Source organism: Cervus elaphus, chromosome 1 (genome assembly GCF_910594005.1).
Source record: "Cervus elaphus chromosome 1, mCerEla1.1, whole genome shotgun sequence".
Classification (NCBI taxonomy): domain Eukaryota; kingdom Metazoa; phylum Chordata; class Mammalia; order Artiodactyla; family Cervidae; genus Cervus; species Cervus elaphus.
Window position 1 is genome coordinate 29,956,432 of NC_057815.1, and position 19,297 is coordinate 29,975,728.

Sequence of the window (19,297 nt, forward strand, 5' to 3'; positions counted from 1 at the left end):
TACATCAGAGTCTGCTGGACAGAACGCAGCACTCGCAGCCGGCGGGAAGCACGGTGGCACCCAGGCCAGTGGGGTTCCGGCTGAGGTGGGTGCCCGCCCCGCCCCGCCTCACAGAACATCCCAGATTCTGCTCCGCAAAAGGGGGAAAACACCTTAAATCAAAGAAAACCACTATGGGCCAGTCTGTTTACATCCCGCTTTGTAATAAATACTTACAGGTGTCTCTATGTGAACAGAATTCTAGGTAAACCACACGGAAACATACCACGGGGCACCAGAAATTCAGGAGCTGATACAGGAGAATGCTGTATATGGACTCCATTATACTGAAAACAATACTTTAATTCTGTGAAGAAGCAAAGTTTCACGACAAAGAAACACCCCGGTTTTGGCCTAATATGACAATAACATGCACTTAAGTCTAACACGGTTTTACAGAATTCCGACTGGAGGCAGATAGATACTCATGAAAGTGTGCTTACATCCGTGTGTACACAGAGGTGTGAACACGTACAAGGCGTGACAAGAGAGCAGCTTTTTAAAAAAATCCATTGGAAGTTATATGTACTAGTGATTACTGTCTTCCTTTGAAGTGGTCACCCTGAAAGGAGTCCAAAGACGCAGCATCCCCAGGAACGTCTTAGGGACTTTTTTTTTTTAAAAAAAGAAAGAGCCAAAAGGATGTGACTTACCTTCATCACCCATCTTTACTTATCCAACTGAGTCAACGACTTGGGTTTATTTCCAAACTTAAACCCATCCTCAAAGGATGACGATCCCTCATCTCTAAGGATAACCAGAGGAACGTACCAGGCCCCCAAATCCATCCTCACAGAGGTGTTTACAGAATGTTTCTACTTGGACAGCACCTCAGTCATCAACAAGAGTTTCACAAGGTAGGGAGAGATGAAACACTTGGATCTTCCGGATATTAAGAAAAGAAACTTGACATACAATCTTAGAGCCACATCTCATATGTATGCACTGACAATATATACAGGTCTTTTTTTTTTTTTTTTAATGCATGTCTTTAGATACCTTTAAATTACCAAACAAGAAAAGGGGTACTACTTAAAAGCGAGAGGGAAAAAAAAAAAAAAACTGCTTATTAGGTCCAGAAGAAATCCATTTACTGAAGTGCTAACATTTTCATGCTCCCAGCTGATCAGCTTCTGGTAACTTCTTAATGACTCTGCCCATCTTCCATGGAGCCACACACCAGGGACACCCACTGAACAATCCTCATGGTGAATGAAGACATTCTAAACACACTGATTAATTAGCAGCAAAAAAAAAAAAAAAAAAAAAAACAAGAAGAGAAAAAACAACATTTGTAAAGCCTACACCGCAGCTGTGTCAAGCTTAGGGACAAGCGGGCAGTTGTGGGCAGGATGTTCTGTGTTAAAAGACACTCTGACTCCCTCATATCAGAGCCACAGTCCTCCCTGGCTCAGGAGGAGTGTGAGATCATGGGGGGCACACAGAAGCATGCCCACCGGCGCCAGGGCACACACGCTGGCTGCAGGACTTTGTTTTGGAAGACACATCTCTCTGCTCACGTGAGCTCCCTGCCTCCAAACCTTGCAACCCGCCACCTACTCTCCATGGCCTTCTGGAACCCTGCCTCTCCTGACATCTGTGTTCATACCAGGCTCTGGGACTCAGGCTGCAGTGGGGGGAGTTTCTATTGCCATCAGCTACCAAATGGAGAAGGAAACGGCCACCCACTCCAGTGTTCTTGCCTGGAGAATCCCATGGACAGAGGAGCCTGGTGGGCTACATGCAGTCCATGGGGTCGCAAGAGTCAGACATGACTTAGAGACTAAATCAGCAGCACTGCAGAGGACAAAGCAGGAGGCATCTCTAATTGTCAGCACGCAGCATCACAAGGTCAAAGCCACGAGACAATAAACAGCGGGGACGGCTGACTGTTCTGCAGGGCGCATTCCGGCACGCCTGGATACCCAACCCAAGTCCTATGTAGTCAAACGCACACATGGGTCCCAAAGAGCAAGCTCCGCAAACCAGAAGAGAGAAAGAAGGGCCCCCACTCTCTGCCTCCAACCCAAGTCCCGGGAGGGACACGGCAGCCCCAAACTGCGTGTCCGCTCGGAGCAGGCGCAGCGCGACGCCGTGGCTGGCCTCCAACCCGTGGGAAGCCGAAGACAAGCTGAGAAGAAAACGTCAAGGAAAGGCTCTGCACACATTCGGAAATCAGTGCCAGAAAGCAGCAACATCGCCTGCTCCACACGGTACCCCGGGCGGCACGTGGAAACTGCCAGACGACACACTCAAGGAGGAGGCAGGGTGACCCCGGCGGGCCGTCACCCAGGGCCAAGGCCTTGACCCTTCACCCTGAGACAGGGCCAGGAGTTCATGATCAGACACCACACTGGGATGTTCTGCAGGAGGCCCGGCCTCTGCATTACATGCAAGTAAGAGCTTTATGAAGCAGACTTTGTGGCCCAGTGTAACAGTACACAGACTCCCATCTATAGCTGTGTTTACAGGCAGTCCTAGCAGTTCGGAGGGTTGGGGGGATGAAGAAGGGAGCTGCGTGTGTGCGCACACATGCACAGACACATAAAGGGGACGGAGCGGGTCAAGATGCAACCCCGAAAGACGCTCATCACCCCCAAGTCAGCAGCAGTCCGGCCTGCTTCTGGGCCAAGGCTGCTCTCCCAAACCCTCGGTCCAGACGCCGGTCTCTCCTGCGGAAGGGACTTGGCCTCCCTGAGCCCCTGTTTCCTCCTCTGTGAAATAAGGGTAAACCTGCCCCTGCTCCCACGTGGTCCGAGGATGCACCAAAAGGACCCAGCGCTTGCACACAGTTGGCACTAAAAAATGGAGCAAGGATTCTTTTCCGAAAATCCCATGAGATCGTGTGGCATCAACTGCAAGAACGCACAGTGGGAGTTCAATATCTGCTTTCTCCTAAAGGCGAGCAAGGCTTCGAGAAATCTATGGAGATGAAGAGCAGTGAGGCCCTCGCTGGGCCGGAATCTGCCATAAAAGAAGAGATTTCAAAGCTGTCATTCCCTTTTGTTGCAGAGGAGGCAGGTCAGAAGCAAAAAAGGTGGAGAGACACTACAGCACAATTGAAAAATGGTGACGTCTGTGCATTGTGAGCGTTACCAAGCCTGGCAACTCGGGGGACCGAAGAAAGCCAGCGAGCCTCGTGCCTGTGCTGCCAACGAGATGTGCTGGGGCCTAAAGACAAGGCTCTGGCTCCCACCCATTTCTGGGGGACACAGCTCACATTTGGGGTGGCCCAGATATGGACAGCAGTAGGGGGGCCCTCCTATTTCTAGATACTAATTTTTTCCATTCTCAACATTAATCAGGAGCCAAAAGGTCCTTAAGAGTCGGCTGCCATCAACTGAGCCTCATCACTTGTCGAAAGTGAAAGAGGAGGTGGGACGGGGAGCCCTCTGCCCCCCAACTCCCACGTGTCCGTACTCGCCCCGCCCCTGCACCACCCATGAGGTTCGCTGCTCCGGCGGAACCCGGGACTGCTCAGCCCCACAGAGCCGCTCTGGCTCCTCAAGCTGCACAACCCTCAGTGATGCTTAAAGTGGGACCGCAGAAGGCAACACGCGTGACACACGAGTCCCCCACAGAGCAAGGCTTGAGGTGCATCCCTTCTGCCCCCTCTGACCACCAGGCAGCTCTGAGAAGCTCCTGGGCAAAGCCAGCAGTTTCCTTCCCTCCACCCACACTCATCACCCTCTTCTACCACGTGGATCTGGGGAGGCTTCACCCAGGTTACAGGGCTCCCCACAGCGGGCACTCGTGGTAAAGAACCCACCTGCCAAGGCAGGAGACATAAGAGACACAGGTTCGATCCCAGGGTGGGGAAGATCCCCGGGAGGATGGCATGGCAACCCACTCCAGCATTCTTGCCTGGAGAATCCCATGGACAGAGAGGAGCCTGGTGGACTACGGTCCACAGGGTTGCACAGAGTCGGACATGACTGAAGCGACTTAGCAGGCAGGCAGGCACCCAGGTTACACTCCAAAGACCAACCCTACAAGGAGCCACCTAAGCCAACTTTCTGAAGTGAGGCGGTCTTCAGGGCCTCATTTGGGTGGGATGCGAGAAAGTCTCAGATCGTGGGCATGAGGACCCGGGGCGACAGAGCTGCTGCTGATCCCCTGGAGGGAGCAGATTCATCAGGACCCGACAAGGACATCTGATGGCCTGACTAGCCTCTCTCCACTGATCCTGCACCTTCCAGGTTTGTAAAGGAAGCCGACGTCTGAGAAGTCAGATGGGAAACTGTACAGAACAGGGAAAAGAGGGCCACGACCTCACTCATTCCTGGCTCTTTGACCTGGTGCTTCTGTCTTACTTTGGACCAGCTGCTTCGAACTAAACCCTTGAACAACCCGACCACACTGTCTTGATACTGTCCTGTTAGGTTACGAAGCAAGTCCCCAGCAGGGCAGACCCGACCTGCTGACAGTCACAGAATCTGCGTGCTCATGAACTACATCCAGAAGGGTTCAAGGGGCTGGCAGAGCAGGGGCCACAAACAGTAGCGAGTGGGACAGGGGAGGTGCCAGGGGAGATTCTAGATGCCACCAAGTCAAGTGTCCCTTGTTTCCTGGAGTGCAATCCTGAAAGCCCGACCTCAGCGGAGCAATGAGGTGGAGATACCGAACTCCACGTAAGAGCCGATGTGAGGGGAGGAAGTTGCGGTGGCAGGAGCTTAATGCAGGATGCCACCGTGGCCGTGAATCCTGTCTCACTGGAGCTGACCAAGTTCACTGTCAGAACATCAGCTGCTGCAGCCCAACTCCTCCAAGGCGGAGGAAGCTGCCAGGAAGCCACCAAAAGGCTCTGTCCCACTAGTCACTGTGCATGATGACCGTTCAGATACTGCTCTGGCAAACCCCAGACCGAAGGAACACTGCCAAGGCTTAGGAAAAAAAATGAAGGAAAAAAGGGTAAAATGAAAGAGGATGAGGCAGAGACAGAGATGAACTCAGAGAAGTGAGGGGGGATGAACCCCAAGACCAGAAAGCTCCCATCCTGCTGAGAATATACTGCTCAGTGCAGAAAAGCCAAGAAGGCCCCAAACCTCCTGACAATCCAAACCAAAAGGTACAGAGGTGTAGGTGGCCTTTTAAACCCTCCATCACCCTGGACATTTCTCCTCCCTGCCACACCCACACGCATTCACAGGACACATCATGGAGGGCACAGGTGATATGACATTATGTCAAGACAGACTGCGAGATTTCTAGGAGGTTCTTCTCTAAACAAGCTAAGAGGCAAGGAGAATGGGTGTATTCCGAGGAAGATCCATGCTCAGGTTTATCTGTTTATAACCAGACCATGGGTGTACACAGACCCTTCCCGAGAGGTACATTTTTCTGTACAATGAAAAAATTTCATTTCCTATTTCTTCGTTTCCAAACCTACATGCATCTTCTCTCTTCCACCGTAAGCAGTAATCCACGGCAACCTCTTCATCTTCAGTCATGTAGGTCTCCTATTTTTGTTTTAACATTTATAAAAAGTGTTCTCACTAATCGGAAATCCTTATCTGCTCAAACCATCCCTGATTTCCCATCCGCAACCTTCGTGATCTTTCTTTCTCTTTGCCATGTTTCTCATGCCTCGGTGTTCTGCTGTTAAATTCTACAGGGAGCCCAGGGTTAGATGAGAACTTCCATCATCTCCCCGTCGGGGAACTCAGGCTTGTGGAGCAAGTTGCTGATGCGGCCTTTGTGGTCAGGCGACTTTCCGTGGCCGGGAGAGTTCTCTGCCAAACAGAAGGGACATATCAGCGGCCCGTTTCCCAGGAGGACCACAGGCCTTCCCAGCTCTCTCTAAAATGGAACCACTTCATGTACCACCCGTCACACTGGTGCACACAGGTTAGGGCCACAGAGCCCAGCTTTGGTGGACCAAAGCTAAATGCCTGGGCCTGGGATTCGGACACAGAGAACACAACTAGGACGTGATGGGAGAGATCTGAGCGGGTAAAGGGGGTGTTAGGACTTTGTGCGGGGACCTCACCCACCCCGCTCCCCTCCTCTCCTCTAAATTATCAAGTGCCTACAATGAGGCACATCCTTCCCCGGTTCCCTGCCTTCTTGGCAAAAGGGCATCCCAAGAATTACATCTCCAAAAATTGACAACATTATGTGTACTTGTTTATTTTGGAGGATGAATACAGGGAACCCCATTGAGGAAACAACTCATTTATGCCCAGGAGCCCCCACCTACTCCAAAGGATTCCTGAGCAGAAGTATCCTCACCCCATGACTAGAACAGTCCAAAGCCAAGTCTACTCTCTCCAAGGACATTTCTGGACTCATCGCAAAACTCCTCCCAACCTGTCATCTCTTAAATGTTTGAAAGCAACTCCTGAGAACTGGCCTGAGTGCTAGGCCAGTTCACCTACCTTAAATCTACCTTCTGCTTCTAACCACGAAAGACTGAATCAGTGTCTGCTTCAATCGACACTGAATCCTTAATGAGTAAACACCCTGAAGGCAACATCTCTGTACCTGATGCTCTTGATGGACCTGGTACCAGCTCCCAAACATACTGGGGGGCGGGGGGGAAGGGGGCTAATTCCTTAACATCCCTCGAGGGTCTGTTTGCACACCTTCTGGGGAAGGGCTAGCTATTAAACATATGCTAAAAGGACAAATGCAATTTGTGTGCTCTTTTAAATGGTAATATGTTAGGAGTCTCTACACACATCTTAGGGCTTCCCAGGTGGCACTAGTGGTAAAGAACCTGCCTGCCAATGCAGGAGACATGAGACTGGATCAGTAAGATCCCCCGGAGAAGGAAATGGCAACCCACCCACTCCAGTATTCTTGCCTGGAGAATTCCATGGACAGAGGAGCCTGGTGGGCTACAGTCCATGGAGTCGCAAAGGGTGGGGCACGACAGAAGCGACTTAGCACGCAAGCACACATATTTCAATTCCAGAATAATAAAGAGCCTGCAGAGTCTAGGGCATTCCTGGTGGCTCCGATGGTAAAGAATCTGCCTGCATTGCAGAAGACCCAGGTTCGATCCCTGGGTTGGGAAGCTCCCCTGGAGAAGAGAATGGCAACCCACTCCAGTCTTCTTGCCTGGAGAATTCCACGGACAGAGGAGTCTGGTGGATGTGGAACTGCAAAGAGTCAGACACGACTGAGCGCCTAACACTTTTCAGAGCCTACATGCATTAGAGAAACCATACCATAAGATAAGCCGTGAGAGTAGGTTGGTAGCCCGGCTCCCTCCCCAGCTCAATAGAAGCCCCGCCCCGCCCCACTCCCACGCAAACAGGACAGGGAGCTCTGTGGAGTGTGAGAGCAGGCTGAGACCCCCTACCCAGTTTCTCTGCTGCGCCCTTGGCGGCTGGGTGCTTCAGCACGGGGCTGTTGGAAGGGGTCCCGCTGAGCCTGCTGCGCGTGGGCAGGGAGGCCACGCCGGGCCAGAAGAGCTCGGCGCTCTTGTCGGTCTGCGTGCTGCTGTCCTTGCTGCCCGTCTTGGCATGGGCGCTGCCGGCCGACGTGCCAGGGGCTGGCGGGGACAGCGCGGCGGCAGAGGGCGTGGGCAGCACGGGGGTGGACGCGTGGTCGTGGTGCTCCTTCCCCAGCAGCAGCCCTGCAGGTGGAGGAACAGCTTCTTCAGCGCCAGCTCTCAAGAAGCAAGACCCATCGGCTGGGCAGGGATACAGACGCCAGCGAAGAGAATGGACGGACGTCTGCACAAGGCTGGGGCGCGGTGAACTGGAAGATCAGGACCACACACCACCTAGGTGGTGCTAGTGGTCAAGAATCCGCCCCAGTGCAGGAGACTTGGGTTTGATCCCTGGGTCGGGAAGACCCCCTGGAGGAGGGCATGGCAATGCGCTCCAGTATTCTTGCCTGGAGAATCCCATGGATGGAGGAGCCTGGCGGACTACAGTCCACAGGGTTGCAAAGAGTCAGACACGACTGAGCTTACACACGCGTGTGTAAAAGAGGCGGCTAGGGGAAAACTGCTGTAGAGCCCAGGGAGCCCAGGTTCGTGCTCTGTGGATGGGACGGGGGTCGCGGGGGGAGGGACTCCCCCAAGAGGGAGGGACTGTATGTATACGGATGGCTGATTCACTTTCCTGTAGAGCAGAAACTAACACAACATTATAAAGCAACTACTTTGCCAACAAAGGTCTGTCTAGTCAAAGCTACGGTTTTCCCAGTAGTCGTGTATGGATGTGAGAGTTGGACTATAAAGAAAGCTGAGTGCCGAAGAACTGATGCTTTTGAACTGTGGTGTTGGAGAAGACTCTTAAGAGTCCCTTGGGCTGCAAGGAGATCCAACCAGTCCATCCTAAAGGAGATCAGTCCTGTGTGTTCATTGGAAGGACTGATGCTGAAGCAGAAACTACAATACTTTGGCCACCTGATGTGAAGAACTGACTCACTGGAAAAGATCCTGATGCTGGGAAAGACTGAAGGTGGGAGGAAAAGGGGATGACAGAGGATGAGATGGTTGGATGGCATCACTGACTCAATGGACATGAGTTTGAGTAAACTCTGGGAGCTGGTGATGGACAGGGAGGCCTGGCGTGCTGCAGTCCATGGGCTTGCAAAGAGTTGGACATGACTGAACAACTGAACTGAACTGAATACCCCAATTAAAAAGCAAAAACAAAAAACCTAGCATGGGGCAGGGGAGGAGCTGTTGCATAAACTGGTTATAATGTAACATGACAAAAGATAGGATACTATTATTCTCAAGATGCTATGGAAAGAAGGGAGAAGAGGTACCTTAGAGGCAGAGTGTCCAGGGGCGGGGGCACTCCTGCAAGGCTTTCTGGAGACGATGCTTTCTTTCGGTATGCAGCCCAGGAGGGCTAGTCCTGAGCAGTGGTGGCGTGTCTAAGAAAACCTGAAGACTCCTCTGCTCCTAGACACAGCCCTGTTGGCCTGCTGCTCTGCTTAACAGCCCCCAGCTCCACTCCTCTCTGGGTAATGAATTGTCTCCCTAGGCCCCGGGTCAAAACAAACACGCGTCCTGGTCATGGCAACAGAGTTGTGTACAATATTCCCCAGAGAGCTCCTTGTGATGAAGAGCCATGTCCTCCAAGAGGCAGGAAGCCAGCTGGGTTCCTGGGCAGGGTTGCTCAGCCCTCTCCTCCCCACCCGCCCCAAGACCAAAGCATCCGGGGTGGGAAGAGGGTGGCTGGCTGGGCAAAAGGGAGGCGTGATGTGCCCCGTTTCCTCAATGTCTTTCTGCAAAGCTGGACAGCACAGCAACTGTTCTAATAGTGAAATACAGCCCTCGTTCAGAAAAGTGCCAGCACTCCACACCAGCCTACAGAAAGTGCAGTAGGCACACAAGTGTCCGGTCATTAACGAAGTTCACACAGTCTCCTTGCTAGGGCCCACTCATAATGCAACACAACTCAATCCAGTCTGTCTATAGGGATGCTTCTCAACATGTTCACACACATATCAATTACTTGGATATAGTTAAGATGAAGATTCAACTCAGCAGGGGACCTTGAGCTTCTGTTTCTCTAATAAGCTCCCAGGCGATGCTGGTGGTGCTGGTCCACAGACCACACCTTAAGGAGCAAGAAGCCTTGATTAGGTGCTTCCCAATCTCACTTCATATGAGGTAGGTCCTGTTGCTGTCTTGTTTTATAGAGAAGGAAATGGCTGCTTAGTGAAATTAGCGTCTCACAGCCAAGAAGCAGCAGAAATGGCATTTGAAGCCAGAGGTGCCCGCCTTTAAGTCCACCCTGTGTCCTTTTCTGCCTTATCACCCTACCCCTGCGTGGAGAGCCAGTCTGGCAAGGATATTCCCGTGCAACTAAGTCACTGGCCGGTCATCTCACCTGGGAGCCCCTGAGCCATCAGAAAGGGATATGCTATTACCTCTGCCTCCTTCCAGAGCCCCTCAGACAAGAGACTGTGGAAACGCTGTGGGGCCCGTGCAGGAGATCTTTGGGAATTGAACATGTGCCTCCGTCTGCAGTGGGGAGGGCTCCACTCTGTCTTGTGACATGTGGACACTGATCACAATAACGGGGGAATATGAGTGCGGAGAACACAGGAGCTCTTCCTGTAGCCGGGTCCTCCGCTCCCAGGCCCGGCACATCAAATGCTAGGGGTACGGGCACAGCCCCCAGGGAAATGCCTGCCTGGCTGGATGTCACAGACGGGCCTCTGCCAGAGAGGTTTCTGTGTGAGCTGAGCCCGTGCCGAGTTCCCTACCAAGTCCACCTGAGCACCACTGCTGAGGCTCTCTACACGGGCAGGGGAGCTAAGAGTCCTTGGGAGAGTCTTTGAAGATCCCAGCTGCTGTCCACATGCCTCCTCTTTGAAGTGCATTTCCTTGGAGGGCAAGGGCTACAGAAGTCCCCATGTGGGGACTTCAAACGGAGATAGCGGCTGGGTGCCTGATCCCCCCCAAGCCTGTCAGCTTCCTCCTGGAAGCTCTTATCCCCTTTGGCATGAAGCAGCCAGGCTCCTCCACTGTCCTGGGCTGACAAAAACAGGCTCTCAGCTCCACAGATAAACAAAACACACTCTGACCCAGGGAGATGCATCAAAGAAGGGCCAGGCCCCTGGGGCTGCAGAGTGCCAGGGACAAGAGCGGAGGACGTGTGACTGGGAGTGCTGCCTGTGACCCGGGCAGCTCTGTCTCATCCTCTCTGACTCAGCGAGCTGGGCCGCTGGTCCCCGTCACCCCAGGAAACCGGTCCATGGCTAAGACCGTGTTTGCAGAATGCTCTTCCAAACACTGCCTGTGCAACAACAATCCAACAAAATACCACCAGCAGCCCCTTATGCGAGAGCACTGCTTGCAAAGTGCTTTCTCTCCAGTATCTCATTTTATCCTTGCAATGACGCCACGGGATACAGCAGGGCAGACACCTCCAGACACCACCCAGCTTTTCTAGACACAGAAGCAGACATGGAGCTTCTGGTCTGGAGCAGAACCCAAGTTCAGAGGCCTGAAGTCTCTAAGTTTTGCTCCCACTAAAAGTTTGTATAGTGTAAGACACTTTAACTTTCAATAATAATGATAATGATTATGATGTGAGTCAACTCATGGTTAACAGTGACTCTGGTGGGGTGGCCTTTGCTTCCACCACCAAAGTATGATTCATTATCCTTCCCACGCCTCCACTGGAGACTCCTGAACACTCACAGGCAGGTCTGGCTCAGTCTCTTGTGGGGTCACTGCTCCCTTCTCTGGCTCCTGGTGCGCACAAGGTTTTGTTTGTGCCCTCCAAGAGTCTGTTTCCCCAGTCCTGTGGAAGTGCTGTAATCAAATCCCACTGGCCTTCAAAGTCAAATTCCCTGGGGGTTCTCAGTCCCTTTGCCAGATCCCCTGGTTGGGAAATCTGGTGTGGGTCCCAGAACTTTCACAACAGTGCAAAAACTTCTTTGGTATAACTGTTCTCCAATTTGTGGGCTGTCTGCTCGGTAGTCCTATGGTGGGGCTCACACCCCACACCTCCCAGGTCTGCTGCAGCCAGAGCCCCTGTCCCTGAGGCAAGCAACTGGTGACCCATGTCCCGCCCATCAGAACAAGACCCCCCCAGCAGATTCCCCCACAGCCAGTCTCTCCCATCAGGAAGCTTCCGCAAGCCTCTTATCCTCATCCATCAGAAGGCAGATAGAATGGGAACCACAATCACAGAAAACTAAACAAACTGATCATGTGGATCACAGGCTTCTCTAACTCAATGAAACTATGCTGTGTAGGGTCACCCAAGACCAACAGGTCATGGTGAGAGTTCTGACAAAACATGGTCCACTGGAGAGTGAATGGCAAACCACTTCAGAGAAGAATCACATGAAAAGTCAAAAAGATGTGACACTGAAAGATGAACTCCCCAGGTCAGTAGGTGCCCAATATGCTACTGGAGAAGACTGGAGAAATAGCTCCAGAAAGAATGAAGAGGCTGAGCCAAAGTGGAAACAATGCCTAGTTGTTGATGTGACTGGTGTTGGAAGTAAAGTCCTACGCTGTAAAGAGCAATATTGCATAGAAACCGGGAATGTTAGGTCCATGAATCAAAGTAAAATGGAAGTGGTGAAACAGGAGATGGCAACAGTAAATACTGACATTTCAGGAATCAGTGAACTAAAAAGGACCAGAATGGGTGAATTTAATTCAGATGACCATTACATCTACTACTGTGGCAAGAATCCCTTAGTAGAAATGGAGTAGCCCTCAAAGTCAACCAAAGAGTCTGAAATGCAGTACTTGGGTGCAATCTCAAAAATGAGACTTTTTTGGTTCATTTCCAAGGCAAGCCATTCAATATCACAGTAATCCAAGTCTATGTCCCAACCATAAATGCCAAAGAAGCTGAAGTTGAATAGTTCTGTGAGGACCTACAAGAACTTCTAGAACTAACATCAAAAAAGATGTCCTTTTCATCATAGGGGACTGGAATGCAAAAGTAGGAAGTCAAGAGATACCTGGAGTAACAGGTAACTTTGGCCTTGGAGTACAAAATGAAGCAGGGCAAAGGCTAACGGAGTTTTGTCAAGACAATGCACTGGTCATAGCAAACACCCTCTTCCAACAACACAAGAGAAGACTCGACACATGGCCATCACCAGATGGTCAATACGGAAATCAGACTGATTATATTCTTTGCAGCCAAAGATGGAGAAGCTCTATACAGTCAGCAAAAACAAGACTGGGAGCTGACTGTAGCTCAGGTCATGAACTCCTTATTGTCAAATTCAGACTTAAATTGAAGAAAGAAGGGAAAACCACTAAACCATTCAGGTATGACCTAAATCAAATCCTTTATGATTACACAGTGGAAGTGACAAATAGATTCAAGGGATATGATCTGATAGATAAGAGTGCCTTAAGCACTATTGACAAGGGTTTGTAACACTGTACAGGAGGTGGTGATCAAAACCATCTCCAAGAAGGAGAAATGCAAAAAGGCAAAATGGTTGTCTAAGGAGGCCTTACAAATAGCTGAGAAAAGAAGAGAAGCTAAAGGCAAAGGAGAAAGGAAAGATATACCCATTTGAATACAGAGTTCCAAAGAATAGTAAAGAGAGATAAGAAAGCCTTTCTCAGTGATCAATGCAAAGAAATAGAGGAAAACAACAGAATGGGAGAGACTAGAGATCTTCAGGAAAATCAGAGATGGCAAGGGAACATTTCATGCAAAGATGGGCTAAATAAAGGACAGAAACAGTATGGACTTAACAGAAGCAGAAGATACTAAGAAGAGGTGGCAAGAATACACAGAAGAACTATACAAGAAAGATCTTAATGACCCAGATAACCACAGTGGCATGACCTCTCACCTAGAGCCAGACATCTTAGATTGCCAAGTCAAGTGGGCCTTACTTAGGAAGCATCAAGAGGAATAAAGCAAGTGGAGGTGATAGAATTCCAGGTGAGAATTTTCAAATTTCAAATCCTAAAAGATGATGCTTTGAAAGTGCTGCATTCAATATGCCAGCAAAATGGAAAACTCAGCAGTGGCTACAGGATTAGTAAAGGTCAGTTTTCATTCCAATCCCAAAGAAAGGTAATGCCAAAGAATGTTCAAACTACTGCACAATTGTACTCCTCTCACACACTAGCAAAGCAATGCTCAAAATCCTCAAAGCTAGGTTTTAATAGTACATGAACCGAGAACTTCCAGATGTCCAAGTTGGATTTAGAAAAGGCAGAGGAACCAGAGATCAAATTGCCAACATCCGCTGGATCATTGAAAAAGCAAGAGAATTCCAGAAAAACATCTACTTATGCTTCATTGACTACTTTAGTCAAAGACTAAAGCCTTTGACTGTGTGGATTACAACAAATTGTGGACAGTTCTTCAAGAGATGGGAATACCAGACCACCTGACCTGCCTCCTGAGAAATCTGTATGCAGGTCAAGAAGCAACAGCTAGAACCGGACATGGAACAACGTACTGGTTCCAAACTGGGAAAGGAGTATGTCAAGGCTGTATATTGTCACCTTGCTTATTTAACTTACATGCAGAGTACATCATGAGAAATGCAGGGCTGGATAAAGCACAAGTTGGAACCAAGACTGCCAAGAGAAATATCAATAAGCTCAGATATGCAGATGATACCACCCTTATGGCAGAAAGCGAAGAGGAACTGAAGAGCCTCTTGATGAAAGAAAAAGAGGAGAGTGAAAAAGTTGGCTTAGAGCTCAACATTCAGAAAATCAAGATCATGGTATCCGGTCCCATCACTTCATGGCAAATAGAGGGGGAAACAATGGAAACAGTGACAGACTTTATTTCTGGGGGCTCCAAAATCACTGCAGATGGTGATTGCAGCCATGAAATTAAAAGATGGTTGCTCCTTGGAAGAAAAGCTATGACAAGCCTAGACAGAATATTACAAAGCAGTCATATTACTTTGCCAACAAAGATCCATATAGTCAAAGCTATGGTTTTTCCAATCATCCAGTCATGTATGGATGTGAGAGTTGGACCATAAAGAAAGCTGAGCTCTGAAGAATTGATGCTTTTGAACTATGGTGCTGGAGATGACTCTTGAGAGTCTCTTGGACAGGAAGGACATCAGAGCAGTCAATCCTAAAGGGAATCAGTCCTGAATACTCATTGTAAGGACTGATGCTGAAGCTGAAGCCCCAATACTTTGGCTACCTGATGGGAAAGTCTTTTCATTAGAAAAGACTCTGATGCTGGGAAGGGGAGGACAGAAAATGAGATGGTTGGATGGTATCACCGAGTTGCTGGACATGAGTTTGAGACAAGTTCTGGGAGATGGTGAAGGACAGGGAAGCCTGGTGTGCTGCAGTCCATGGGGTCACAAAGAATCGGACACAACTGAGCGACAGAACTGAACAAGTAAACTGAGACTTGGAGATTCCTGCTTTCTCAAGGGGGTCTGAACTCCATCAGCCAGCTGAGGTGCCTCAGTGTTTGTGTGACTCCTGCTCTTCAGAGGCTCAAGTGAGGAGTGGAGGGACTCACCTATGTGGGGGTGGGGCTTGCCTGGGTGGAAGTGGGGCTCACTTACGGAGGGAGGGCCTTGCCTGAGGGGGTGGGGCTCATATGCAGAGTGGCAGGGCTTGCTTGGGGAGGGGCGGGGCTTGTTGAGGGGGTGGGGCTCTCTGCAGAGGGGCAGGGCTTGCTTGGGGAGGGGAGGGGCTTATTGAGGGTGTGGGGCTCACCTATGCTCCCCTTCCAGGTCTTCTCCTCCTTTCTCTCCTCAGCCAACTGGCTGCTGGTGAGCGAGGTCTGGCGGGAGTGAGTCCCGGTGGCTGCTGCAATGGATGGCACCGAGCGGGCAGGTCTCAGGCTGGAGGAGTCCGTCTTCCCGGCATCTTTACGGGATCGCTGCTGGAGGACCTTAATCATGGCATCCTTCTCTATGATTTTGGCATGGAGATTTTTAATACTGTGTAAGAAAACAGAACAGTCAAGATCAAAATCCATGGAATAACAGGGATATTTGCACTTCTCTCAGGACCCCACAGACTTTAACTATAATTCCAAGGACAGAGTTAACTGCCGCCTATCTTCAGTTTACAATCTCCAATTATAGAAGACTGACCTTTTGTAGTACCTGAAAAGGGGGCACCTTCTCTGGCCCCTCAGGAGGCTCTGGGACCCCAAGGACACACTGGCAGGACCTCCTGGCCTGAAGTGTGTCTAGGAGCCTGGCAGTGGGAAGGGCATGAGGAACTACGGGGAAACACACACAAACTCAAGCCTCACGGCGTGGGCTGCTCACGAAGAGTCAATTTCCCTATTTTCTGAGGGGAAAAAAAAGTGGACAAGTTTTTTGTGAGAAGATGACGTTTTCCTCCCTGAAGGTCAAAAATGAGAATCAGAAGACACGTGAGTTCTTTTCACAACCCAGATAGTAACTTGCTGAGCTTATCAACGACTCAGCCATGCAGTCCTATTTTCACATCTGCAGAATGAGAAGCTCAGCTTCCCAGGGCTCGATGGGGAGGACTGGGGATGGGCGGCAGGCTAGCTCTGAGATGTCACAAAGCCTGCTGGAGGACTTCTTGTTTACTTCAGGAGAAAAACACATTAGCTATATAGATATTCTTTATTACTGGCTGGAATATATAAATACTGGCTTAAAAACTCTGAGACTCTGGCATATGATGTTTCCCTCTGTCCAGCTGATACTGTCCAGTAGGCTGTAGAGACAGACACCCAGAAAATACATGGGCTTCTAAATTCTTGTTATTAGCCTCCACCTAAATATCTGCATCTGACATGAAATTAGCTCCCAGAGACCTCAGGCTCCAGGCCCCTTGTTAATAGGACTTTTTCCTTGGAATGTGGACTTGGAGGACTCAAGCTTAAGACTGTCTAGAATGGGAATGGGCTGGAGATGAGTGCGCACAGCGGGCTGGTGGCCCCACCGGGCTCTGGAGGCGGGGGGCATGCGTGGGAGCCAGGGGCTGGGCACAGCCGTCCCTTACGTGTACTCCATGTCCTGACACCTCCTGGTGGCCTGCACCACCTCCTCCTCCTCCTGCCAGATGTGGGCCTCCAGGGAGCTCTCGCCATAGCTGCCGTTCCTTGAGTGGTTGACGATCGTGGTGTCCCTGGCAACACAGGACACACACACAGACTGATGTCAGTCAGTTCTCTCCCTAAACCCCTAGAACGGAGCTAGTATCTAAGGAAAATAAAGTCCCAAATTCCAAATTCCCTGCCCCTTCTACCAACGATCCTGAATCATAAGTGACATGGTGCGCGCTGAATGCGGACACTGTACACTCTCAGGTTTAAGGGCCAGTGTCTACTAACGTGTGGACACCGGATAGTATCATGTCAGTTAGTATGTCCTTGCATGTGTTCTTTCACTCCTTTCTTACTTTCTCAATCAGAGTTCAAGTTTTATTCTGTTTCTCCCCCATTTAGGAGCTATCTCAGTATTTTACAGGAAATGGGGACTCAGGAAATCCCTGAAACAGAGACTGCTCCTCCTGGACAGCAAGGCTCCGGCTGGAGTCCCCTCCACGCTTGCATTCAGCTCGCTTCTCCCGTGAGCCCCTGCCTAGGATTCAGGTCCATTCAGTGTGACAACCGTGTTGGGCAGCAGGACACAAAAATGAAGAAGACACACCCCGTGTCCCGGGAAAGTCCAGCCGAGGGGGTGGATGAGGGGAGGGACAGACAGAGGGAGGCTGCAAAGCAGTGCAGCTGGCAGCAGATGCCTGGCTGAAAACAACCAGTCAAAGGGGACTGCTCTCCTGTCACTGGTTCTGTCAATATAATTACTCCTCATGGGGCTTCCCTGGTGCCTCAGACAGTAAAGAATCTGCCTGCAATGCACGAGACCCGGGTCCGATCCCTGGGTCAGGAAGATCCCCCGGAGGAGGGCATGGCAACCCACCCCAGTATTCTTGCCTGGAGAATTCCATGGACAGAGGAGCCTGGTGGACACAGTCCCTGGGGTCACAAAGAGTCGGACACAACCAACACTTTCTCTTTCAATGGTGATTAGTAAAGATAAGATAATTGTGTCATCTAAGTCAGGGGTCCTTAACCTTTTCGGCACTCGGGACCAGTTTCGTGGAAGACGATTTGTCCACAGGGGTAGGGTGGAGTGGGAGAGGGTGGATGGCTCAGGCAATGATGTGAGCGACGGGGAGTGACAGATGAAGCTTCAGTCGCTCGGTCGGTCGGTCGCTCCTAACAGGCCACGGTACTGGTTCTCGGCCTGGGGGTTGGGGACCCCTGAATTCTAAGAGATCTAAGCATGTCTGAGGCTGAAAGGCACAATCTTAAACTAGGAAGTGAATCTTTAGTAAGAAGGGATGCAGCTTCACATCCCTGTAGCTTCACATTACAGTGTTAAAATCTTTTTTTTTTTTTTTTTCAGTGTTAAAATCTTAAAGCTCTTTTCTAGAACACCTAAAAGTAGCAAAAAGGGGGGCCTTCTTGCATGTATGCATGAGGGAGTGTTTCATCACGCCCAGACCTGGGTGAAGCACATTACCCCAGGTATCTCATGTAGCTCTCTCAGGAACTTGGGCAGTAAGCATTATTATCCTCATTTTACAGATGAACAAATGAGTGAGTTTGGAAGAGCACCCAGTTAGTGAAGGCAGATGGATTCGAATTCAGGTATCTCTGACTCCAAAGTCCATGCTCAAAAAAAAAAACAAAAACAAAGTCCATGCTCTTAACCATCACTTCACACTCCTGAGTGTCCCGTGTCTTTATGAAGAGGCCTCAGCAAAGGTACACGAATGATAAGATAAACCAACAGAAAGGGCACACGGGAGAATGCGGCCAAGTGCAAACTGACTAAAACAAATCAGAATTGCCTAACAGCACAGGGAGCCAGCAGAGCGCTTTACACATATTGACCCAATTATAAATTCACTCCATGGTGCTCAAAACTCATCAATACAGGGAATTAGAGCCAGAAACATTTTCAACTGATTTATTTTTAGAGAATTTACTGGAAATAGATTAAAAAATTCATATTTATACTATCAAGGACAGGAGGTACAATTAGATGAATACAACTTAGAAAGTACACACACACCTCTCAACAAAATATTACATTGCTTTGAAATGTTTAAAAAGTTTCAAAACTTCCCCACCCACACAAAACAGCCTAGCCTCTCAGACTTGTGATCACTGGTGCCAAAAATGCATCAAGATGGCAAAATCAGTTGATACACAAATATCACACTGCCTATAAACATGAAGTATGCAGCAGTGGCTGCAAAGTCACTAAGCTAATGGCTGGGAATAGTCATTTTTGCCAGTTCTTACATAGCCATTTAGCATCTCAGCAATAAGAGCTCACAATTTTGACCTTTCTAAAAAATTCTTCATTTTCCTTTTCTCCCTTTTTGTTAACAGCAAAGCCATGCTAAACTACAGAGGTTTTCTTTGAAAAGAACAGTAAGATAGGAGTTACAAATACGACCTCCTCTGAACTGATTTTTCCTAAGACTGGGGGAAGCAGTGGTCAGTAGAAGGGAGGGAAGTTTCCCACAGAATTATTAGATGCTCAGTAATCACATGTAGAAGCAAAAAAAAGGGGAAGGGAGGGACAGTGGAAAGAATCCCCATCCACCTACGAATCCATCCATCCGGGACTTTAAACAGAGCTAAGGAAGAGAGCAACAAGGCTGGGTAAATCCCACGGGATTACTGTCTGACAGCAAGAGGCGTTTCTCCTGCTCGAACGACAACAGACGGCCAAGGCTGGGGCTAACATAGTGGGCTGGGGCTGACTGTGGGCTCTGGCTGGTTCATCTCACAACACTCCTCCACCCCCGTCCTGTGCCCTCCGAGCAATCTCATGCCCCAGACCTGTTCCA

General features: G+C 49.9%; 1 protein-coding gene across 5 annotated transcripts in view; it reads right to left on the reverse strand.

Moving 5' to 3' along the window:
* Window positions 1-545: 545 nt before the first annotated feature.
* Window positions 546-19,297, reverse strand: part of AMOTL1 (angiomotin like 1) — a 215,191-nt gene continuing 196,439 nt past the window's right edge. For all 5 annotated transcript variants that reach the window (XM_043898070.1, XM_043898076.1, XM_043898093.1 and 2 more), the window contains 4 exons: window positions 16,430-16,555; window positions 15,158-15,384; window positions 7,346-7,621; window positions 546-5,771 (listed from right to left, as the gene is read on the reverse strand). In XM_043898070.1, coding sequence (XP_043754005.1) covers window positions 5,665-5,771; window positions 7,346-7,621; window positions 15,158-15,384; window positions 16,430-16,555 — 736 coding nt within the window. In that variant the 3' untranslated portion in view covers window positions 546-5,664. The remainder of the gene's footprint in view (window positions 5,772-7,345; window positions 7,622-15,157; window positions 15,385-16,429; window positions 16,556-19,297) is intronic.